The sequence below is a fragment of the Grammomys surdaster genome, unplaced genomic scaffold (assembly GCF_004785775.1).
Source record: "Grammomys surdaster isolate TR1022 unplaced genomic scaffold, NIH_TR_1.0 126131, whole genome shotgun sequence".
NCBI classification, from domain to species: domain Eukaryota; kingdom Metazoa; phylum Chordata; class Mammalia; order Rodentia; family Muridae; genus Grammomys; species Grammomys surdaster.
In genome coordinates, this window is record NW_021620939.1 from 2,582,329 (window position 1) to 2,607,901 (window position 25,573).

General features: G+C 42.7%; 1 protein-coding gene across 1 annotated transcript in view; it reads right to left on the minus strand.

Annotated features, from left to right (window-relative positions):
* Acpp (acid phosphatase, prostate) overlaps positions 1–25,573 on the minus strand; it is a 43,995-nt gene that overhangs the window by 12,743 nt on the left and 5,679 nt on the right. Inside the window, exons 2-9 of the mRNA XM_028756768.1 lie at positions 20,568–20,663; positions 18,562–18,648; positions 17,970–18,122; positions 14,591–14,689; positions 10,486–10,578; positions 8,610–8,742; positions 4,263–4,345; positions 1,986–2,089 (exon numbers count right to left, since the gene is read on the minus strand). Of these exons, the coding sequence (XP_028612601.1) occupies positions 1,986–2,089; positions 4,263–4,345; positions 8,610–8,742; positions 10,486–10,578; positions 14,591–14,689; positions 17,970–18,122; positions 18,562–18,648; positions 20,568–20,663 (848 nt within the window). The remainder of the gene's footprint in view (positions 1–1,985; positions 2,090–4,262; positions 4,346–8,609; positions 8,743–10,485; positions 10,579–14,590; positions 14,690–17,969; positions 18,123–18,561; positions 18,649–20,567; positions 20,664–25,573) is intronic.

The following is a 25,573-nucleotide window of genomic DNA, read 5'->3' on the forward strand; positions in this document are numbered from 1 at the left end:
ACCACATACTGAATAAATCAAGTTTAGAACTGCACACCCCAATAAGCCAGGCCCGGACTTCGCACCTCAGTAAACTCAGGACTATTGGTGCAGACACCAGAGAGGACGGAGGGCCGAGGAAAGTTGATAATGCTTCTTGTCTTAGATCTAAAGAGACAGCCTATTCCTAGAGCCGATGCTAGGATTTAGCTAGATTTCTCAACTACATGCCCAGAGTGGCCTTCAAACTCTCGTGTTAATGAGAGAACATTCATTTCCAAACTCTTACTGATCTATTTGCTAGTTTCCACTGTGGGGTCTTCTCTCCATTGACTTGAATTGTCTGAGAGCAAGAGTAGCTAAGTTGACATTTTAGTTCTACTTTTTCATGCTTAGCGCTCAGTCAGAGTTTTAGGAAAGAGAGTGTCTATCTTCTCCTGACCACAATGGACCCACTTTCTTTGTAAACAGTTAAGAAATTGGCTAAGGATGAAGTCTGGGTGGTATTTTAACATTTCCTTACAGGAAAGAGTCTCCCTGCTAAGAGACCCTGAACAGCCTAACACATATATTAAGAGAAGAGGTATGTGGACCAATCACAGTGCATCTCATATGCAAATGAAGGCATGGATTTGGGCCAATCAGAGCACACACCTCATGTAAAAATGAGAGCTTGCGTTTCACCACTTGGCTTTGCCTTGCTAGCATGGGTTTCGGTGGTCACTTTGCTATGTTGCCAGGGGAGGTGCTCTGCCTTTGGCCTAGGTTAGGATGGTAGTAAGTTCACTTCTAGCCAAATCTTGTGTTAGCAAAGTGTCTGATAGAAACTATGGGAAACTGTCTTTGCTGGCACTGAACCCAAGGAGCTGGTGTAGCAGCTGTGACTGTTGTATGTCTTTCAAGGCATTCATAGAATGCTCAAAATGGCTCAAGTCCCTCAGTCCCAGTAAACTAGGACATTTGAAATCTCTAACCTGACTTGTCTTTGCTCTTTCTTCTTTCAGAGGCCAAGCTAGTCATTGGTGGAGGGTCATACCAGGCCGCCAGTGGGTTAATACTGCTTTAAGACTGTCAGCTGGTGGATATGAGTCACAGGTTTGCACTGTTTAATTGAAGATATTTTACATACTCATCAGGCATCTTCCTTTCCCTCTTGGTGTCTTAAACTAGACAGTTTTTCCCCACAAGGGAAAAAAAATGTAATGTCTGCCTACTTGTTATATTACCTTCATTTAAAAAAATTAATTTCCTTCTCTTTGGATGTTCTTCTCAATCTATCTTCTGTGGATACATTATTTCCCAAAAGGCTCACGGAATTGAAGGAGCCAAAAGTATTGTTATCACTATCCCTTCCCTTTGAATATAAAGCCAAACCAAGTAGAGACTGGCCTTAAGTCAGCAAGACCCAATCATTGCAGGCTGGCATAGTAGCACATGCCTGTACCTCTAGCACTCTGAAGGCCGGGGAGGGAGGATCAGCGCCAGCTTGTGCTGCAAACTGAGTTCAAGACCAACTCTAGCTATGTTGTGAAACGCTGTCTAAACAAACAAGTCAAGAATGAAACACCTAGCTGAGTGCTATAGAGGGTTGATGGGTTGGGATATAGAAGAGGAATAGTTAGTTTGCTTTGGAGGTGTGGTCCTGGTAGGTTGACATTCTCCAGGAGCTAGTCCCACACCCATGATTATATGGCCATCATTGAACTTAGCTGGGTAGGTAACATATAGAGGATGAAGTTGGGAAAGTGTGTGTGTGTGTGTGTGTGTGTGTGTGTGTATGTGTGTGTGTGTGTGTTGTGAATCCAGGAGGAGTTCACGGGAAGATGGAGGTGAACACATTCAAAGTACATTGAGTACATTTATAAAATTCTCCAAGGATTAATAAAAAAATATATTTAAAAAAATCTCTATGAGTTCCAGACAGTGTAGCCAAGGATACATAGTAGGATCCTGTCTCAAACACAAACAAACAGACCCAAACTGATAAGAGCAAAGCAGGCACTTACCCATTATCATGGTACAATTCCATTATGTGGCAAGAAGCGTAGGGAGGTAGAAGTCCATTATAAACGTCTAGCGCCACCTGCAGGCCACTCACAGTAGTGTCGTGCTACAGAGATAGGAAACAAGTAATTTTACTGTTTGCTTCCTGATTCAGATCTTACACGTGGCAGGCTTCAACCTGTGTAGGATACAGTGCCAATTCTCGAGTCCTCCATACTCTCAATGACAATATGGAAAAGGGGAAAGAGTGAGCTTATCTTGCATGTCTGGGCAGTAGGATTTACTCATCTATTGTTTTTGTTTAAAATATGAAAAAATTGATATCTAGAGAAATTAGGCACCTTGCTTAGTTTCATAAGTAGAATAATTGTGAAGAGAATCTTCTTATTTTCAGTTTCATGCCTGTGGAGGGTCTCCCTGCTTCTGCATGGTATATTGATTTTCAACACATTAAAAAAGTCCTGGACACATGGTAAGTTACATTTCCCACGTATTTGCAGCATCGTTGATTTTAAAGTTGAAGAAGAGTACAGGAGACCAAGGATGTGTAGGGAGGTTAAAGATGTGGGGAAGTGGAGAGTTCAAGACTTAAAAAGTAAGTAATTAAGGCAATGGTTATTTACTATGTAATCTTGGGCAATCTGTACCTTCCATTTCTATAAAATAGGGGAATATTTGAACTGTCCAGGGCCAAGGCTACTATACCTCAGTTGGTATAGTGCACAAATCCCTGGGTTCAATCCCAGTATTGGGGAAGCACACACACACACACACACACACACACACACACACACACACACACACTTATTGCATACATCTGGGTATCTAAGATGTACAGCAGTGCACACATATTCAGGAGTTAGTACCAATCTAGTGAGAAAAGAGGACCCATGGCTGAGACTTTGTAGAATCTAAACGAGTTAGGACTGGAAGCACATTTTGAAACTTTACTCAGCTGGCAGCATTGTCTAGTCTCAGGCTCACCTCTCCCTCAGAGCTCTTCCCTTATCTCCCTGTGTGGGCTACTTCTCTGGTCATTTCCATTTAGAGTTCCTGATGGTAATAATGTCCCCATGTCTTCAGGTACCTTTCCTTTTCTCAGGCCAAACCATAGCTTTCTGCATAACCCAGCTAACGCTTTCCTTCCTGTTACTACCCTAGTTTTGTGCCACACCCTGACTTAGCCCTCAGTGTGCACTATCTTCATACCATATCCTGTCCTCAGCTTCCAGTCACCTACAGGAGGATGCGCTCTCACAGTGCTGCCCCCATTTTACCTCCCCAGACCAGTCTTCCCCAGTGAACAGTGCAACTGAGGTCCTTAAGCTTTCTTGTTCCTTTTCTTTTTTCCTCTTCCTTCCCTCCCTCCCTCTACCCCCTGCCCCATCTTTCTGTTTTAAACAGGGTTTCAGTATACAGCCCAGACTGGCTTGGAACTCTCTATGTCAGTGATTCTCAACTTTTTCTAATGGTACAACCCTTTAATACAGTTCCTCGTGTTGCTTTGACCCCACAATAACAAACTTATTTCATTACTATTTCATAACTATAATTTTGCTACTGTTATGAATTGTAATGTAAATATCTGATATGCAGGATGTCTGATATACGACCCCTGTATAAAGGTCATTCATCCCCAAAGGGGTCTCAACCCACAGGTTAAGAAACACTGTCCTGTGTGGTCCAGACTTGCCTTGGACTCAGCAATCTTCCTGTCTCAGCCTTCCAGTTAAATGCTGGGATTACAAGCAGGAATTACCACATTCAGCCTGATGCTTTGTTCTATGTAATTATAATCGATTTAGGTTTAAACAGTTGCATGTAGCTACAAGATTCTATATCAGGTAGACCAGTTAGTTGTTATTTTTTTAATTCGATACCAGAGTCTCCACAAAAAAGCGTTCCTAGCTGTTCGCTGTTCTGGCAGTTCTTTCCCAAGCCCTATGTACCAAAGGGGAAGTGCTTTCTATCCCTTTTCTTTTAATGTTTCAGGTCTGTCTAATTCAGGATGCCTGAGGCATCTCTTTCCCATGCCCTGTAGCAGAAGCATGGCTGGCTGCCTCTTTGGAAATGCAAAAGCACTTGCTTCTAGTGGATTTCATGTTGCTGTTGTCTGGTGTGTATAACTGTCTTGCTGTCGGTATTCGTATTACAATGTAAATTCCTCAAGGGCAGAATGATGTATTTAATTCTAGATGCTTTGTGATGAGGACACCAAGATGATGATGTCCTACACTTGAACATGTATGTCTATGCTAAATGCCCACAGAAATACTTACTGCAGAATACATGACCAGCTTTTTGAACTTCTGTGGTTGAGTTGCAAGCTTCATGTTCTTGAGGATTTCATTGACCAGGACGCCTTAAAGGAGACAAGATCGACAACAGAGCTGAGTCAAGCCTAGGCTTCTACAGTGGTCTGTGGGCTTCTTGTCTAAGCACAGTCAACAGTTCTATCTGTTTTGAGTTAACAGACTAGGCAAAGACTTGGCTCATAATCTGCCGCATGCCAAGCAGTGTGATTTAGGTCTTGTGAAAACTGAAACTTAGAGGCACCCATGCCTTACACAGCTTGGAGAGGAGATCTGAGTGGGCCCCCGAGCCCTCTCTTATCCTAGCTTTCATTAAAGCCCAAGTTAGGAGGCTGATACTCTTGAAAATTTCCACGCTTTTCAGATTATAAAGACAGTTCATTGTTAGCTGATGGTCTTTTTCAAAGTCAGCATGAGATGATGGCATGGCAGGTACTTGAACCTTCACCTCTGGCTTCTACTAGCTGGTAGTCAGACCTGTGGGAGGCCCTGGAAGAAGCAACTCTCCCTATATATACAGACCATGAACTTTCTCCTGTGAACCATTTTTTTTAAAGCTTAGCCAGGGTGTGTGTGTGTGTGTGTGTGTGTGTGTGTGTGTGTGTGTGTATGAAAGACAGAGAGAGACAGAGAGAGGGAGAGAGGGGGGAGGGAGGGACTAAATGGGACCAGCCAGCATCATTAGTTTCCACGTAACACTTCTGTATGTCATTTGCAGAGTTGATCTTCATTTCCCTTACATCCAAATTTGGACTCTTCTCTTGAGGTATTGAGCAAAGTAGACAAACAATTGCTGTTTGCAGTTTGTAGACAGTCAAAGCTGGGGAAAGTGGCAGAGGGTAGACACCCAGCAATGCCAGAGTTTATTCTGAGGACATACTGCCTCGGAGACACCTCCCTCGTTCCCAACCTTCTGTGTTGAGTCTCAAGAGAGTTGAATCCTTGAAGCCCTGTTGGTGTGTGTGTGCTCTGGCTCAGGAGTGGGCTGTGGTCAGTTTTATAGTGGTACCAGGGACATAGCTATAGGCAAAACAGAATATGAGTGTGGCTGTTTCAATAAAACCTTATCAGAACCCCCTTTGTAGCCATTGCTGGAACATTGTCCATCAATCCCTTTGTGACTTCTGACTCCAATGTGTCGTCTCCATTCGGAGGAACACTGACTTCCGTCTCTCCAAAGGGCTAGGCAGAAGTGCCAGGTTCTATCTTTCCCCACCAGAAAGGGTGATGATGTTCAGTTTGTACAAGGATGCCATAAAGGTCAGGTGACTGGTGGCACGGCAGGGCAGGTTTTCAGGAAGGAATGGGTGTGGTGCAGTGGGGAGAGGCTAATGGCCCAACTATCTGTGTGGATTCACCCTGGCACGGCTCTTATAGAGAGACTAAAACTATACAAAGGTCTAAAACAATCTTGGAACAGAAAGCCAGATCTTGCCAAGTAGGAGTAGAAGAGGAAAGCACCAGGAAGGAGTAGTAGGGTAAACGCAGGGAGAGAGTAATAGTGTAGATAGCGTTCACAAAAGCTGGATAAATGCAATGTAATGAGAACTTATTTACAAAACCAGGCACAGGGCTGAATTCAGCTCTCAGGCAGTTATTTGGCAGTCCCTAGTCTATGGCAAGAATAGATAAATGTTCCTGAACTACACTTGGGGGTTTGAGAGGTGTGATGGTTTGTATATGCTTCACCTGGGGAGTGGCACTATTTGGAGGTGTGGCCCTGTTGGAGTAGGTGTGTCACTGTGGGTGTGGGCTTAAGACCCTCATCTTGCTGCCTGGAAGTCAGTATTCTGCTAGCAGCCTTCAGATGAAGATGTAGAACTCTTGGCTCCTTCTGCACCATGCCTGCCTGGATGCTGTTCCTATGCTTCTATGTTGATGATAATGGACTGAACCTCTAAAGCTGTAAACCAGCCCCAATTAAATATTGTCCTTGTAAGAGTTGCCTTGGTCATGGTGTCTGTTCACATAGGAAAACCCTAACTAAGACAGGAGGTACGTAAGGGCACATCTTACTGAACACTGCCATCCACAAAACCAAGTACAAAACAAAAATTTCAGCAAAGGTGAGATGACACCCAGGTGTTCTGATATTGCTGTGTCAGGAGGCAATGTATGCTTTCTACATAGGGTTGTGTCCAGGTACTTTACCTTTCAATCATCATACAGTTGACAAGTGTCTCTCTCTCACCTAACAGGATCATAACAACAGGCTGAGAGAATGTTTTGTAAAAACCCATGCAGGAAGCTGGACATGGTGGTATATACCTTTAATTCCAGCGCTTGGGAGGCAGAGATATCTCGGTGAGTTCAAGAACAGCCTGGTCTATCTACGTAGAGACTTTAAGGCTATCCGGAGAGGAGATCCTATCTCAAAACAACAACAACAACAACAACAACAACAACAGAAATCCCATGGAAGAAACAAGTTTTCTAGCTACCTAAGGGCAATGAATTTGACCCAGAAAATAGGTCAAGTGTGTTCATGTCAATGTCAGCCTTTATACTCCAAGACATCTTGGAGAAGGACTATTCTGTACAGAATCTAGTACAATCCTCTCTTCAAATGGAGAACTAATACTTTCAGAGAGGAAGTGCCCCCATCCCCTATTCGATCCTCTAGGAGGCAAAGTGGGGAGATGTAGTAGGAAAGAATAAAGCTAGCATGAACCCCACCTCTGCTCATATAAACAAATCCATGCAATCAGCGTTAGACTTCTGTCCAATGTAAAGCACATTAGGATTTAATTAAAATGAAATGTTTTTTCATTCTACAGATCCTAGGTAGGGTCCAAGAGTCTCCTAACCACTGCTGGGGGTGTACTGATGCTTCAGCCTACACTCTGAAGACTGCATTCCTGAACTCATCACTGATGTAGTTGGGGGACGGAGTCTAGGAGTCCACCTTCACTTCCTGTTGGGGCTTGAGACTGAAACATACTATTGGTGTCTGCTGGACCAGAACTGAGGCCTTCTGCTTGTGTGGCCAGCGAGGTCCTCTGCATCCTTTGCTGTGAAGCACCGGAAATGGAGCTTCTTTCCTGGTTCTTCTCCCGGTCTGTACCCTACTCGTTAAACTTGTTAGTACACCAAGTTCCATTGAAGACTCCTTTCTGGTGTGACACACTGCCTTCCTCGCAGGCAGGAGTTTGGTGCAGAGAGAGAAAGTCAATGTGGAGAAAAGACCTGAACAAAGGTCTGCCTCTGTGTCATGCAATGGGGGCTTCTGCCACAGCAGCTAAGTAACACCCTTAGATCCTCGATGACCATTGTCTTATGCCATCAGCCCTACTTTAACCTACTTTATTTGTCTTATTCAAATTTGCTCCTGGCCTTCCTGATTTCATGCCTCCCACACTGTTCTTTTGGTGACAGCTGAAAGACAACACTAGTTTTCTAGCTGCAGTCACCTCCTCTTCTAGTCAATGACTTGAGTGATTTCATCTACTAGTAGCCAAAATCCTGATATAATTATACTACCATCCTCAAAACATTTAGAACACGTCAGCCTGAGAGATCGTCTCTGCCGCGTCAACAGTTAACACAGCTGGACCGTCTCTTGCTTACCCCATGCTAATGACTACATTAACCACATCTGAAGCTGACCCTCCCTAATTCGCATCTTGGCCTGCTTACATCAGCATCCTTGCAGGCCTCTGTATCCACCTATCTTGGCTTCTTTCTTCTACTCCTCTATCCTGATTTAAGGGCCCAGGATCCCTCTTAGTGGCTTTGCCTTCATGATGGGAGGGTGTCAAAGACTACAACTGTGAAGTGGGGTCACTGATCAATGTCTCGATGGCTTTCAGTGCCATCGGAAGAAGTCATATAAACTTGTCAATTGTGGTATTTGTCAACTGTTTGCAAAGCATATCCAGCTTTTGCCAAACTTCACACGTGTACTTCACCCTATCAGCTACCAGACACAATCCACTCTCCTGGAACCCAGACATAAGTCTTAAATTATTTTGCCTGGAAGAAATGGAAAAGACCATTTGTCTTTAGCCCCAAACTTTAATTTCCAGATGTAAAAATTACACCCAGAGTGGGCAATGTCAATGCAGTGTCGATGGACAGTGTGTTAGGTACCCCGCACTATTTGTTCTAAGTCTCTTAAACATACATTCATTTTAGTCATCAGTGTCTCGTGCATATGGTTCTTATCATACCCACTCTGCAGAATGAAAACTTCAAGACAATAAAGTGATCTGTGTAAAGCCAATCACTGGGTGGGTGACGGAACTAGAGCTCAGACCCAGACTGTTCAACTCCAGAGCGAACATTCTTTTCTTGTTTGAAAAAAAAAATACTCACCCCCTTGGAGTCTAGACTTCTCTTTCTGCTTGTGAATTCCATAAAGAGATAGCAGAGATAATTCTGATAACTCTTTCAACTTAGTCATGACGTCCTCCGTGGCCCAGGAGGGCAAGGTGAAGTTGTGAACACGCTGTAGAAAAGGGAACAGAAGAATATATGTGCATGCAGTTGTGAATTATGACTTCCTTTCTTGATTTCCATTTCCCCCTTCATCCTACAAGCAGGACGAGTAGGCCAGGCAGCCTCAACCGAGGAATTGGCCCTTTCAGATTAGATTGGGGCATTTTCTTAGTTGGGAATTGATGCAAGCGGGGACAGCCCACTGTGGGCAACACCACTCTAGCAGGTGGTCTGGGATTGTATAAGAAAGTTGGCTAAGTGTGAGTCAGAGGGAGAAAGGCAGTAAGCTGCATTCCTCTGTGGTCTGTCTCCAAGAGAAAGACAAAAAACTATATAGGGTTAGATGCTGTAACCTAAAAATGCAAAGGACTTGCTTAAGAGGCCAGTTATAAAAGTCCACATATTTCTGGTATTTTCACAAGTATACTACAAGCTTCTAGTTCACTGGCTGGGGGAGCATCTGTACCCCATGCACAGTGAATACTAATAAATGTTTGCTAATTGTATGATGGACCTGCAGGCACCAAAGATACAGACCTTGTGCAGACGTTTATTACCTATTAGGAAGAGTTGTGAGGGTTCCTTTGGCGTCAAAAGTTGGAGAGTGGGAAGGAAGAAGAAGAGAGAAAGAAAGAGGGGGAGAAGAAGGAAGAGAAGAGGTTATGAGAAGAGCATAGCAGAAGGAAGATGCAGGGGATGTGACAATGACCCCAGGTAACATGGCCTCATTACAGAATAGATCAGGTCAAACCATATGAAGCTGCTGGGGTGTGGCTGAGCGGTAGAGCTTGCAGGTAGCATGGCTCTCCCTGGCCTTAATCTCCAGAACAAGCAAATGAACAAATAGAAAACTATAGTAAAGAAGAAGAAAAAGGAAGGAGAAGGAAGAGGAGGAGGAAGAGAAAGAGGAGGAAGAAGGAGAGGAAGAGGAGGAGGGGGAAGAGAAGGAGGAGGAGAAAAAGGAAGAGGATGAAGAGGAGGAGGAAGAGGAGGAGGATGAGGAGGAGGAGGAGGAAGAGAGGAAGCAGCAGCCATAGCAACAGCCACCAGGATTGGATAAAGAGAAAGGATGGGAGAATGCATGGTTGGGTCACCCGACTATCGTGGAGATGGGCAAACTATGTCATCTCTCATTGAGACAGATGTAGGAAAGTTACTTCTGTCCCATACACTCATGGTGACCTCCATGTCAGAAGTGGATATGAGGTATGCAGTGGTCAGAACTTCGCTCCAAGATACGGAAATAAAAATTACTCTGTTTGGCCAGAAGATGGAGCCAGGTGAATGAGAAGCATCACAGGGCAGAAAACTAGTGCTTCCTCCAGCTAGGAAGACGATTTCCATTGCACCACACAGAAGCCATGTCTGACAGCCTGGCTTACAGTTGTCTGCCTTATTTTAATACCTAGAAAGCTGGCATGCATGTATATATATATATATGCTGCTTTTCCCCCCATTAAAAGCAACAAGAACCTGGCATTCCAGTGTGACTGCAAAGTAAATGACTGGAAATGTTTTGAAGAAAAGCAATTTTGTTTGCAGTTTCCTAAAGGGCAAACACATAAGTAATGGGAAAAGAGAAATACAGATTTAAGTTTATGTACAGAAATCTTGAGCTATGCTGCAATATCAAAGGCCATCTAAGCAGTACATTTTTTTTTTCAAAAAGAGAAAGAAATGAATTTACCAGATTTGGTATATGAATCAAATCATGAAACCAGATTGCAAATGAGTCTTTGATAAGTTCTTTTACCTCGCAATATAAAGGATCGTAAACCCTACTCCAGATTGCAAAAAGGTCCTGGTTGTCGAATCCTGACAGCGATGGCAAAGAATCCATGAAGCTCTGCAACACAACCAGAGAATTGCAGCTAAGGAATTTGATGTGAGCTTATTTCTCATAGTGCATTAAAGTCGCAGATACAGGCTGGGTTAAGGCCACGTGTTCCTGGTTTGTGCTTGCGGCAGATGGAAGCACTCTGCTGGGGACTCTTAGAAGTGGGTGAAGTATAACACATGCAAAGGAATGTCCCTAAGCAAGAAGAGAAAGGATGGGCAAAGCACCTGGAAGTCTCTGGTTATAAAGTTGAGCTCTGGATGGAGTGCAAGCATTTCACTCACTAGAAGGTCCTATTTTGTCATGACATGATTCACGTTGGACTGTGAGTTGGTGGTTAATTCCAGGAAGTCTTTTGAAAGACAGTTTACTGGATAACATTTCCGAGAGACTGTCCATGAGACCTTATCAATGTTATCCTCAACAGATTTCCATCAAATAAACAGAAATCATCGTTAAAGAATATCCCATTGCTGTGGCTGGAAAGACAGCTTGGTTTCTAGTACCTATGTGAAAAGCCACACTTGGTGGCATGAGCTTGGAACCACAGCATTGAGGGTGTGGGGACTGAGGGTCCCTGGGGACTTCTAACCAGCCTGTCTAGGCAAACACTGAGCCCCAGTTCCCAGTAAGAGAGCCTGTCTCACAAACACAAAGTGGATGGTCCTGAGGACTCACTTAAGTGTGACTCTGGGCTCTACATGTAAGTGTATGCACAGGGGCATAGAAGACACACACACACACACACACACACACACCACTCATATACACACACTGATGCAGCACACACATACACACATGCAGGCACACACATGTGCACGCGTGCACATGCACACACACACACTCATATACACACACTGATGCAGCACACACATACACACACACGCAGGCGCACACACGTGCACGTGTGCGCATGCACACACAAACACACACACACACAGGCATAGAGGAATACACACCTGTGCACGTGCACACACACACCTACCCCCTAGATATGAAAGATGGTTTCTATTCTTCCTGCCTCAAACACAAAACTCCAGAGAGCATGATTGCTCAGAGGAATCCTGTCAAGCTTTACAAGGGCAAATTATTCTAATGCTATTTTAACTGCTCAGGACCATTAAAAAGAGAGAGAAAACTTTCAAAGTGTTTATGTGTTAGTCCCTATACCAATGCTAACAGAGACTTCTCAGAGAATAAAGTGAGTTCAGTGTCACTTGTAAATATCAACACAAAACACAGAACATTAGCAAATATTTCAATTTTGCACAAAAGGAAAAAGGCTTGATTTGAGAAACGTAAAGTTAGTTCAATTCTAGTAAATCTCTGAGCACAGGTAATATAGTCATTGATCCAAAAGGGGAGACGATTACACTGAAAAATCTTTCAAAAGATTAAGAAATTAATTGATTAAAACACTCATGAAGTCAGAGAAGATAGATAAATTTTGTTTAGTTTTAGTTTTAACACAGGGTAATTATTAATGTTTACCCTGGCTTAGCTAGAATTCTTTTTGTAGTCCAGGCTAGTCTGAAACATACAGTTTTCTTTCTGCCTCTGCCTCCTACAAGCTTAGATTACAGATGTGTTACTACCATGCCGACGGATTGGATACATCCTCAACTTAATAATAAAAAAAGAACTACTATATTTTGACTCGAAAGTTAGTGTGCTTAACAATAGAAAACATATTAAGAGCATGACAAATGAGGGGCCTGGAGAGATGGCTCAGTGGTTAAGAGTACTGGCTGCTCTTCCAGAGGTCTTGAGTTCAATTCCCAGCAACCACATGGTGGCTCACAACCATCGATAATGGGATCTGATGCCCTCTTCTGGTGTGTCTGAAGATAGCTATGGTGTACTCACATATATAAAATAAATTAATTAATTAATAAATAAGAATAAAAAATGAAGTTAACTGTTAAATATGACAAATGGCGTCCACTACAACACTGCTGTGTAACACTGTGCTGTAAGTACTCTGGTCATTACCAGCAGGTAAGACAAACAACCAGAGAGGTAGATACTGGAAAACTAGAGATAAGCTATTGCTATTTACAGATATTGTAAGCTGGAATGGATATACCAAGTGTAGGAGGATGGGCTGGAAAGATGGCTTAGTGATTAAGAGCATTTGTTGCTTTTACAGAGGATCCATGTTCAGTTCTCAGCATCCACGTGGTAGTTTACAGTCATCAGTAATTCCAGTTCCAAGGGAATGGATGCCTCTCTGACCTCTGTAGGCAGCAGGCATGCATGTGGTACACATTCACATATATATATGCAAGACAATTATACACATAAAGCTAAAATGTCAGCCGGGCGGTGGTGGTGCGCGCCTTTAACCCCAGCACTTGGGAGGCAGAGGCAGGCGGATTTCTGAGTTCGAGGCCAGCCTGGTTTACAGAGTGAGTTCCACGACAGCCAGGGCTACACAGAGAAACCCTGTCTCGATAAAACAAACAAACAAAAAAACCACTAAAATGTCTTTTTTAACATATTTTGAAAATTTTAAATTATGCAAAAATATATGGCAAGAGCCTAAAATAATCTTTAAGATAAGTACAAAGATACCATAGTTTTTAGTTTCACATCTAGTGGTTAGAGATCCTCCCTAATTTAACATAAATTTAATATTATCTCAATAAAACCACTAGCAAATGTAATATTTTTGAAACTAGAGGAATATGGATATTCAGGATAGAGTGAATCTCTCTTTCACAGTCTACATGTCTCCTAGGATCCCTCGGCTTCCCTTTTCCCTGTAGTATATGCGATTGTACTATACTAGCTGATTCTACAGTTTAAAAAGAAGCGAAAAGTACATACATGAAAATTCAGAAAAGAGAGGAGTCAAGTGTGGAGGTGCACGTGACTAATCGTAGCACTTGGGAGGCAGAGGCAGGCAGAGCTGGAGTCTGAGGCCAGCCTGGTCTATGTAGAGAATTTTAAGGCAGCCATGCTATGTAGAAAGATCCTGTTTCCAAAAAGGCGGGGGGGAACCAAAAGAACTGATAACAGGGGATGACAGGTGATTTTAGATTCTGAGATGGCTCATGAAGTTCTGATACACCATGGTCTCGCTAATCAGAACAAGAAACAGAATATAAATTCTAGAACCGGCCTCTATCCATAAGGAGATTTTATTATATAAGAGCTCAAATTAGTGAGAAAAGATGAACCAGTTAACAGATAGTGACGAACCATAGAGTGTTTATGAAGGTAATTGTTCACAAGCGAGCCACACTTCCAGGAAATAAATAAAAATAAGTTATAGTACATCAACAAATTAGGATACTGCACATTTGCAAAATCTTGAGAAAATGCTTTACCTACAAATATAAAATATTTTCCAGATATTTTATTTAATAATAATAATAATGATAATGATAATAATAATAAAAACAGTGGTTTGCCTTGTGATTGTTATAATACTTCTTGTGGAGCAAAAGGGAAAGCTAAATATTTGAATATGCACAGGAGAACTGGAAGACTCCACAGAAAGCAGTGTCACTAGTTACCTGTGGGGTCATTAAGTTAAGACTACCATATTCTACTGTACTTTTGATGCTCTCTGATTCTTGGACCATAGGGATATGTAACTAATGGTTACTTTTTAAAAATCCAAATTATCAGGTCTACCTTTTGCGTCATCCTGAAAATCGAGTATTTCACAAAAGGGAACAGCATACTCCTGTATAGGAAGATGAGGGCCTCGGTCCCCTCAGCCTCCTCAAAGCAAGTGACTGACATTTGTATTCATTCTCACGCACCAGATACCTGTCAAGGGAGTAGGCAAAACCTGGAAGGGACTGGCCTTTGCTCTGGCTGATGACTGCCACACAGGAAAACAAAACAAAACAAAACCCAGGTAGAATGATTTTCCTAATTAAATATGCTAACCTAACGTCATAATAAGCCACTGATAGACACATTCACCCCACACTTCTTTGAAGAAGGTCAAGTTTCCTCTTTTGTCTTCACCCTCATACCCCAGTATATGCTACAGGACACTACTAACTTTATATGGATGAAGTCTCTTCTGGAATTCCTCAGAATTTAAAGTCTCACTCTTGAGTTCTTGAAAACGAGGGCAGTCCCTGAAAGGCAGGTACAGCAACTGTGAACAAAAGAAAAGAAAAGAAAAGAAAAGAAAAGAAAAGAAAAGAAAAGAAAACAAAACAAAACAAAACAAAACAAAACAAAACAAAACAAAACAAAACGTAAGACTTTGATTAGTCAGGCGAGTACCGGCAGAGACTCGGTGCCAACCTTTTAAGCCTCGTTGAGTCTGAAGCAACTTTAAAAGATCCAAGTGTCCTTTGAACAGAAATTCTAAAATTAGACTCAATGAGGCGACCTATCTCCAGGTCCCCAGACAGTAGGACATGTATTCTGATGTGGAAACTGATTTATTTATTTTTCTTTCATGAGCTTGCTGCCGGTAAATGTCCACAGTTGCTCATTTTCCGTGTGGATGACTGTTATCTTGCGTTAAGTGCACATCTGTGTGTGCCCTCTCTTCCCCAGGAGTGAGGCAAAATGAATTAGAGGCTTGGACTAGAATCTTAAAGGAATCAACCATTCATTGACTTCATTCTAGGAAATCTGCACTGTCAAAGTAAGAGTGTGTGTTAAACGTGTGGAAAATATAATTAAGAAATCTATTAGGAGGAAACATGATCATTGTAAAATTGGTGTACCTTTCCAAGTCGCTCTGAGCTTTAACTGTGACCCACAGGCTGCTGACTCGTTAGTTTGTTTTGTGGCTCTAATGCTCACCCACTCTGTTTCTGTAGCCCTTCATAGGGAGTGCCATCCGAAAGCTGCTCACTGAAGTTCTGAAACTCAGTGTGTACAGAGCCGAGGTCAACCTCATTTTCCGTCATTTCCTTTTGCTAATGTCTCTATTTCTGCCTTCGATAAAGTTTATAAACCTGCTTTGTAGGCAGGCAGGAGAGTTGGTCTACTTCCAAACTAGATCCAAAACTAGATGAACCCTTCCTTCATCTCCACTGTCCATCCCCAGTCTGGACACAGGCTCTGTGTTTCAGTTATTGTCCGTGCTCCCTGTCTGGTCAACTGTGGTCCATTCCACTGACTTCTGCATCCTCACACTCTCCAGTCCAGAAGTGCGGAGGCCTTCTTGCTGGATGCCCAGGCCCACCTTACGTTTCCAAGCCATCCTGCCTCAGCCACTACAGCAACTTAGTTCCTTCTTCCAAGGGACTTATCACAATCTGAAAGCACGTTCTTACCATTCTTCTTTATTGTCTATTTCCGATATTAGTCTCAAGTGAACTACACTCCTCTCTGTCACGCTCTCGGCTGCATTGTCTACAACCAGGACAAGGGTGGTGTTGTGTTAGTCCATACTTGGAAAGCTTTTAAGTTGTGTCCTGTCTGTCCTCTCTGACTCTGCGTGTCACCTGGTTTCATTTTTGTTTCCTTCCCTTTTATGACCATGTCATCTCAGATGTTCATTTCATCATGCCTGAATGACATCAACAATTGTCCTCTGAGGCGCCCACATCTTTTCCTTGTAAGCAGTGTCAGGACAGTGGCTCTATACACCGCACATCACACCCAGGCAGTTCTGAGGAATGTATGCTGTCACATCCTCTCCAACCTCCGAGGTCGAGTTCAGTCTCACCCTCTATGAGGACCTGAATCCCTGCCCTGTGCCCCTCCTCTGAACTCCTTCAGTATACGTAGCTTGTGTTGAAATCATCCCCCATCATCCTGTAGTGTGTCACGTGGTTGATATATGCTGAGTTTCTTCCATCAGACTGATCTAGGCACGAAGCTTGATTGGATGTGTGCCACTCAGCACAGCCAGGAGAATAACCTAGCCTTTTCATCAATTTTGTTAAAATTGTTCATTGATCGGAGAATCTGGCTTGCCTTAATGAAAAAGTAGCTGGGACCCATGGATGTATTTTTTTTCCTGCTTTTCTCTCCATTTCCCTCACCTTCTTTTCTCACCTTCCAATAGCCCCAGCATCTTCACTGTGTAACTTGGCCACTAGTCTTCTGGATTACACATAGACTAACTCCTTCACATTGGTTATGGTTTGATATTGCGTTTCAGGCTTTATTTCTGTAGAAAAGCCTGTGGTAAACATGTTTTTTAAAAATAAGTATTATTCATAACATTTTTTTAGAACACTGGTAATATAATGCTCCCCTGCTGATTCTGTGAAAAGATGGATATAAATGCATTATTCTAGTTTATTCTGAAAATATCAGGAAAATGATTATAATACAATAACTTTGGGTAGGGTTTACAAAGGAGGCACTGCTTCTATAAAGTATTTTGAAAAGTTCTACAAAGCAATTGTAGATTTTATACAGCCATTAAGTCCAATATCTAGAAGTATTGACAGGGCAAAGAGGAGACTAGTATGTCCCAGAAGTCCCTGGGAAAGCTTCTGGTCAATACTAATAAACAGAGTCTGAGATGCTGTTGTGACCTGGATGTTTTCTAGAGAAGTCATGTATTGGAAACTTGGTCTCCTGTGAGGCTATGTTGCAAGGCTGAACTGTGAGAAGTGTCTGGGTCACAAGAGCTCTGCCCTCAGGAATGGATTAATGGATATTTATGGGTAGGAGGGGATTTATTATAAAAGCAAACGTTCTTGGATATACTTGCTCCCATGACCCAGCAAGAGGCCTTCACCTGATCCTGAGCAGATGCTGGTCTCGTGCTTTGAACCTCAAGTCTTCAAAAGTGTGACCTGAATGAACCTCTATAGTTAAATAAGTTATCCAGCCTATACTGCTCAGTTATAAAACATTAAACTGGTCAAACCTATAATTAAGGAATAACTCTTTGTTCCAAACTGGTTAATTTGTATTCCCTTACATTCTACAATGGAAGGTTAGATTTATTTATTCATTTTTTTAAATACCAGTTCCTTTGGAAAGATTAGATTTCTTGGTCAAATCTTATTCTGTATGAGTAAAATTGAGTTTCTCTCAAATAGTTCCTTTAAAACAACTTGGCATAGGATCCTGTATCTCAAACTTGGCTGCCCATAAAATCATTTAGGGAGATTTTTAAAACACTGAGGTTGGGCCTAAAGAGATGGCTCATCAGTAATGAGGACTTGCTCTTCTATGGGACCAAGTTTCTACACCAGCATCCACATGGCAGTTCACAACAATCTATAATCCCAATTCCAGGAGATCCAACTCCCTCTTCTGGCTTCCAAGGGTACTGATCACACACTGTGTGTGTGTGCATGTAGATGGAGAGAGGGAAATTACCAAAAGCTGGAATGGCAATAAGGCAAAATAAACCCAAGGGAAAACTGAGCTCCTAGCCTTGCTTGTCCAGCCTGCTAAATCTGTAAGTCCCCAGTAGCCTGATTGTCTCCTGGATTTCCCAGGATACTGACCCGATCCTCAGAGAGAGACACTGTGTGCACTGGGATGGGCTGCCAGAGCAGTCTGGGATTCCAGATGCTGATCCCCTCCGGGGGAAACAGAGCTGCAAGGTTTGTCATTGCACTCATCAAAGTCCTGTCGACATCTGTGCTCTGGATATAAACCTAGAGTGGGAGAAATCAATGCAGATGGAAAATTAGAGAAAACTTGAGATTTTCTTTCTGTGAGGTTTACAGGGTGTCAGGGAAAGAGCTGGAAAGGGTCATAAGATATCAGCAAGCACCGTGGAAGCATCATAATCATCTCTGTCATGGGATGCATAGTACTAGGAAAATACAATGTGACGAGGCAATCTGTAGGCCAACAGTTGACCCGGGACACTAGGCCAAAGCATTTACACAGGTACCCATAAAAACTTGAATTGTGATTCACAAATTTTGGGGGGAAAATAATCACACAAAAAGAAGTACAATTATAAACAAGACAGTTGACTTGCATAAATTCTCTAGAAAATAGGCAAAGGTGTAAATTCTTCATCTGTATGAAGAATTATTTTAATTTTGTTCAAGAGTCAAGATTCAAAGTTCTGGTTCCCCAACTTGCCTGATCATGTTTATAGGAGTCGTTCAAGAATCTTCCATATCTTCTCCTTATATAACCTCCAAGTTCATAGTGCTGTTCCATGCCCCACTATGGGGAAAGAAAATAAAACTGAAGGTTAGGAAAAGTATCCATTAGCACAGAAATGTGTCTCCCCTCATTATATACAACATGAACATGGTGTATGTTACGGTTCCACAGTAAAACTACCTATTTAAGCTAAGGCAAGAGAGAACAGTTGAGCACTCATTCATCTTTGTTAGCACACAATGTAGAGACTTGTGTATAGCACACACTCAGTTGATAGCTGGTGATTTATCTAGGTAAATACTTTATCTCATAGAGGGATCCACATAGGCAGAACATTCAAAGTGACTGGATGACCATTTTGTAGGGATTTTTGTGAATGAAATCCAGCCATCTGATGAAGTTGAGCTTGCTGAATCTTAAGGTCCCTATTAACTTTATAATAAACAGACTGATTTTTTTTTTTTGAGACATGGTTTCTCTGTGTAGCCCTGGCTGTCCTGGAACTCACTCTGTAGACCAGGCTGGCCTCGAACTCAGAAATCCGCCTGCCTCTAAACAGACTGATTTATTACAATCACTGTCTGTCTATTGCTGGCTCATTAAAAAAAAAAAAAGAGAGAGAGAGAGTTTGGTACTCAAAGTGTGGTTTCTGGATCTATAGGATTGGCCTCACTTGGAGCGTGTTAGAAATCAAATTCTTGGGTTCTACTCTTGATGTATTGAGCTAGAAACTTCAGGAATGGGGCTGATTAGATCTGAATCATCTCCCAGAACAGCAAGTGGTCTAACCACTGAACCAACCCTTCAGCTCCAGGAATCTGTCTTTAACCATCTCTCTCAGAGAGTCTAGTAGATCACCAAAATCAGCCTTAGCTCAGCGGTCCTTGAACACTAGCATGCAATAAAAGTATCCAGAGCATCCTTTGAACTTAGATTCCTCAGCACCTCCCTTAAGATTCTAGCTCCCTGTATCTTGGATGTGGCCTGGAATCTGTTTTTAACAAGGACCCCAAATGATTCAGGCTCAGGGAACAATATGCCATGCTTTGAGAAGCACTGCATTTAGGTACGTTGTTAATCCAGGGCCTCACCAGAGATTCACAAACCAGGGAGGTTGTGGTCACCCCAAAGCTACTGTTTGACAGACTTGCTCATTTGCTTATCACTTGGAAGCATCTCTCCCATCACCCCTCATCAAAGATGAGAATAACTGTTGGGCAGGAACAATATACCATGACCTAAGTAGCTGAAGCAGCAAGAGCTTTGGGTTCAACTGTCCTCTAACTTCCAGCTCACTTTTGGAATCTGATTGCTACTTAAGAGACTTCTGGGATTGAATCCAGATCTCATGATCCTCAAAAAATCATGGTCTCACTGGAAATTTTGGTCTCACTGGAAAAAGCATAGCAAGGAAACAGGAGCCTTGTACTAAGAGAACACTGTATGGATCTTTGTGATGTTCTCTCATTAGATAGAAAGATACGGTTAGGCTATGGTGGGAAAGGCTCTGACCTTCAGAAGTGGCAGATACTGGCTGCCCATGGCGTCTCTGAGTTTTAGTCTCTACAAAACCTGACGTTTGATTAGGCCCGTGACTCTTGGCTTTGACTGAGCATTAAAATGAGGTGAAGACGTTCTAAAAATCCTAATGTCCAGACCATGCCCTGTGCCAATTAAATAAGATATTGTCGATATTTTAAACATGTCTCTAGACAATCTCCATGGAAACCTCTCACACTTAAAAAATAGTCAGCAGGATAAATATATCAAAGTGGAAAATTCTGTACATATTTCTCCTTCACTCAAAAATTTAAGCAGAGCTTTGTCTCACACCTGAAATCTCTGTTCTTGGGAGGTGGAGGAAGGAGGCTGAAGGTTTCAAGGTCATTCTCCGCTACATAGGGAGTTCAAGGTCAGCCTGTGTGACATGAACCCAGCTTCAAAAAATTCAAAGTAACAACAAAATAGATCAAACGAACCTGGGTGAGTTGACCAAATCCTTGTGGCCATGAAGATTCTGTAATGGGGTCGTTAGGAAAGGTCTCGATGGGACCCCGGTCTCCATGCCGAAACACCTAAGAAAAGACGTGCGGCAACAACATTACAAATGTCACTCGTATGTTCTGTTTCTACTCATCATAACAGAGTTTCTTAAACCACGACCACCACCTTGTCTGTCCACTGGAATCACCTGGGGAGCTCTAGAAAGGGTTTCCTCCCCAGCCATCTTGGTTTTGTTAGCTGGGCTTATGACCAAGGGTACCAGTCTTCTAAAATTCTGTTCAAATACAACTCAAGTATTTGAAGAACCACTAACATTGAGTTTGAGATAATAAATTATGACATCAAGCTGATTTGCCATTGGAAAGCACACACACACACACACACACACACACACACACACACACACACGGAGATAGAGTCATGTATCCAAGACAGTAGGACAATAGACTAGTGCATGAGCATACAAGGTCACTTGGTGCAGACAGACTGAATAGAAATATTTTTCTCTGGGGCTGGAGAGATGGCTCAGTGGTTAAGAGCACTGATTGCTCTTCAGGAGGTCTTGAGTTCAATTCTCAGCAACCACATGGTGGCTCACAACCATATGTAATGGGATCTGATGCCCTCTTCCGGTGTGTCTGAAGAGAGTGACAGTGTACTCACGTACATAAATAAGTAAATAAATAAATCTTTTTAAAAAGGAATATTTTCTCTCCATTATGGTTATAGCAACAATGCTCTTTAAATTTTATGTATAGTAGTTTTGAAATGGCACACTGGCTTGTGGACACTTAGGCTCAGTGATTAGTTCTAGATTGGGAGATTAGGAAGTTCAGGTCTCAGCACTTTAACAATATGCTTTTGGATCCGTATAGGCACTTGGTTATTCTCACATTTGTCTTTGGTGAGAGATGTTTGAACTTCTGAAATTTGGTACTTTGATTCTAAAACACCTTTAGAGAAGCATGCCAGGCCAAATTCCATGTGATTTTATAATCAAAACATAAGGAAAGAAAAGTTCCCAAGAAGGAAAAAATGAAGTCTGACATGCAGAAAATATTTAATAAGACAGAGGATGGTCGCATAATCCTTCCTTTGATCTGAGATCACTTAGATTACCTACTGGGAGAACCCCTTGTACGTAAGCCAGAAGGCTGTGTTTCAGAACAGTTCAGGAGACACTGAGGAAGGAACAACCTCAAACGGTAGTTACCTTTGTGAAGGATTTCCAGGATAGCAGGGAAGGCTTCCAAATCCCATGCTATATCTCTAGTTTCTCAATAAAGTGAGTCTTTGCTTCTCCAAACCAGTGGGAAATTAAAAGCTCACAGGACAGCCTACAGAACGTAGAGGGAAACAGGGCAGAGTACCCTTGGGACTAAGGGTGCCCTTGAGACAGGTAGGGAAATAAAGGTTGGAAGTTCTCCTTTCTGGCAGGAGGAACAGCTGCCAGTGTCAGTCTGTAGGAGTGACTTGGTCATGAGCGGGAACCACCAAGGTTAGCCATTAGTGACTCCGTTTCTACAACCAGACACTCCGTAGGACTGTTGGGATTCCACTCACTGGACTACGAACCTTCTTAGGTCTGAGGAACTGAAACTGTGACATGGTGTTCATGGATTTGTAACCTCAGATTTGTTTTCAATCTTAAGCACTGTACATTTTCAGGGAAAGATAATTCTCCAGTGTAGAGAGCTGCTGTGTGCACTGGCCTCTTGCTCACTGGCTGTCCATAGTACTTCCTTGTTACCGGCAACTGGAAAGACCAAACACCTCACCACTGAGCTAGCCAAAGAGAAGCCTGATAATGGGCATTCTACCAAAACAGTGAACAGTCCTGCCTGCCAGGGCACAGAACTTCCTACTGCATCCAATGACAACAATCCTTCCTTCACGGCTTCCACACTCGCTTTGGCTTGAGAAGCTGCTAAGTGCTTCTCATGTTTCATGCCCTCAACCAGTTCTGCAACTTAGCCACAATTCTTGTTATATACATTTCCCAGCTCATTTAATAAGCCATGAGTCCAGATTCTCTAGCCTGCAAGTGGTAGAACTAACCAGGCATTGGCCATGTGTCTTTCACAACAGTATCAGTGTGTGTGTGTGTGTGTGTGTGTGTGTGTGTTTACAGGCATGTGTATGGATGTCCTGTCCCTATGTGTGCTTGGACCCATGTGTTCATGCCTGTGCATGCGGATGGCAAGCTTTGAGCTCAGAGTTTCTCAATTCACCTGGACTATGTCTAGGCATTCTTAAGTCTACAGAGGGGGCAGTCTCTCAACTCCACTACATCACTGCTTCTAACCTCAGGCTAGTAATTCTACTTTATCAAAACCTTTAGAAAACTAAAAAGGTGTTATTAGAGATCAGGAATTTCCATAGGACTAGTGAGGATAGCAACAGGAAGAGCCCTGAGACCATGAGAACCCATCAAATACACACCCCTCCATGTTTTAAAGAGCCTTTCCTGCTATACCTTTTGATTGATTATTTTTAATAGAGTCTTCCTCTCTATACTGGGATCTAACTAGGTAACCTAGGCTGGTTTGAACTCAAAATGATCCTCCTGCTTCAGCCTTTCCAAACACTGGGATTGTAGGCATGAGCCATCATATCTAGATTTCCTACTGTCTCTCGTAATTCTTACAACTCCCTGCAGGGCAGCTTGGCATTATTTCAGCATAGACCAAATCAGCAAACAGGCTCAGAGAGATTTGAAGAGCTGTTCAGATCTCCTGATTCCCAGGAGGGCTTGTCCTCCATTACTGACTCTGCCCCTCATATTCAGCTACTCTGTTATAAGTTACAAGAACTTTCCTTTAGTTAGGGTCTCATTCTATTTCATACATTGCCTAGTTGTCTTGAATTCTTATCCTCCTGTCGTAGCCTCACATGTGCTGGAATTAGAGGAGAATATCCAACACCCGTTCTGTCTAACTCTTTAAAGGATTTTAAGAGTTTTGACAGTTGTGTGTGTACAGAGCATATTGTGGCCACACTCTCCATCACTTTCCTTCCTCTCCCAGGCTTGCTAATGCTCTCCTTGAGATTTTTATAAAGAGTCCCTGTAGGCCCTGCCAGCTCTGATGGTCAGTCTGTCCATAGTTAGGGCTTAACTTACAATTTCATCACTCTTAGGAATTATATCATGTTTCACTGCTTTTTGCAGAAAAAAAAGATCCAAAGTCTCTGTAAGAGCCCTTCCTCCCAAACCTTACCTGATTAGGACTCTCTTTCACACCACTGTCCTCAGCCCCCATTCTTGCTAAATGTGCTTAAGCCATGGGAGCCCTCCTGCTGGCCCAGCCCTCCTACCGGGCCAGCCCCAGTGCTTTGAATGCCCAGTGTCTGCTTCTCCTCTCACACACACACACACACACACACACACACACACACACACACACACACTCTACATCCAGGCTGGTCCAGGGAAACTCGAGTGCCCTTTCATACTAAGTAACCCCTGCAACAGTCTCTTCCTTCTCTTACTGTTTTGTTGCCATCTCTAGTATTTTCTGGTTGTATTCATTAGAAATTTTAAAAAAATAATGACCTGGCTTCTCTTCTATACTAGTTAGTTTTCTCCTTGCTGTGTCAAAAAATCTTTGACAAGGACACTTCAGGAAAGAAGGGAGGTTTAACTTCAGTTCTTGATTTGATTATCATCTGTTGTGGTGAGGGCATGGAAGTGGGAAGGTGAATCAGATGGTCCCATTGCATACGTAGTCAAGAAGTAAAGGCAGGGTGGGGGAATGCTGGTGCTCAGTCAGAGTTTTCTTTTTCTTATTTTTTTAAACCCTCCATTTTATCCAGTTTGGGGCAGTGGGCCATAGGTTGGAGCTGCTGGCATTCAGAGCGTGTCTTCTCCCCTCAGTTAAATCTCTCAGGAAACACTCTCTAACATTTCCAGTGTTCCCTAGGTGAGGCCGGAGCTAGTCAAGTTGATACCGGAAATTAACATTGTGTCTTCCTAGGAAGTCCTTCGAAGTAGAATCATTGTAGAAATGGTCACTGTCTAGATTGCAGCAACACACAGAAGGCTGGTCTGGATGAGCAAATGGACACTGGGCTGGATCCCCTTCCTCTAGGCTGGTGATAACATCTCCAGCCCTCTGGTTTCATGGTTTCTGGTTTCAGAGCTTTTGATTGTCATCTTCATGTGTCAACAAGCAATGCCTCATAATTCTGTTTCTCCCTTCCTCCCCTGCCCTCAACTCCCTCTTCTATCAGCCCATTTTCTGCCTTTGGTTTCTGAATACTGAGTTTTCCCTTGGAATATGCTGGAATCTAACAGACTACCACGTTGCCTTTTCAGGTTTAGAACTCAAGATAGCAGAAAAACTTTGGGCTGACCTTGGATCCAAACTCCAGTGCCTACACTCATAAACAGACATTTTAATACTGAGCCACCTCTTTAGTCCTATTTTCTTATTTTAAAGAACTGAGGAATAAATCCATTGGCAGGTACTTAGAACGTAAGATAGTTTGGGCAGGAAGGAGGATTCCCATAGACATGCTGTAAGAGGTAGGATGGACAGTCAGCTATGGGAAGAGTCAGGATGCAGCTGCAGCCTGCACTGGCCGTGAAGAACATGTAAGAGGCCTAGCAAGCCCTTTCTCCAGGGCCCAGGAAGAACAAGAACCCAGCAGGAAAGGGAAGTGGTGTAAACCGTGTGTTACATCGCGTGTGAGCTGTAAACAGCAATGTCTGACACTCATTCTGGTTACCCAGGGCAAGTTTCAAACACCAGCATTGTCAACCGCTGCCCAAGTGACCCTGAGAAAACAACTAAACTTATGTCTCAATGTCTCTTTCTAGCTAACAAGAAAATAACTTCCTACCAGGCAAGAGCAGGATAAGAACCACATGTGTAGTGTGTGTGAGAACTGAGCGCAAAGGATGTACCCAGCAGCCAGAATTTATTATTATGTTACTCATGCTAGTCACACACATAACTGTCCTATATGCTTCCTTTCTTGC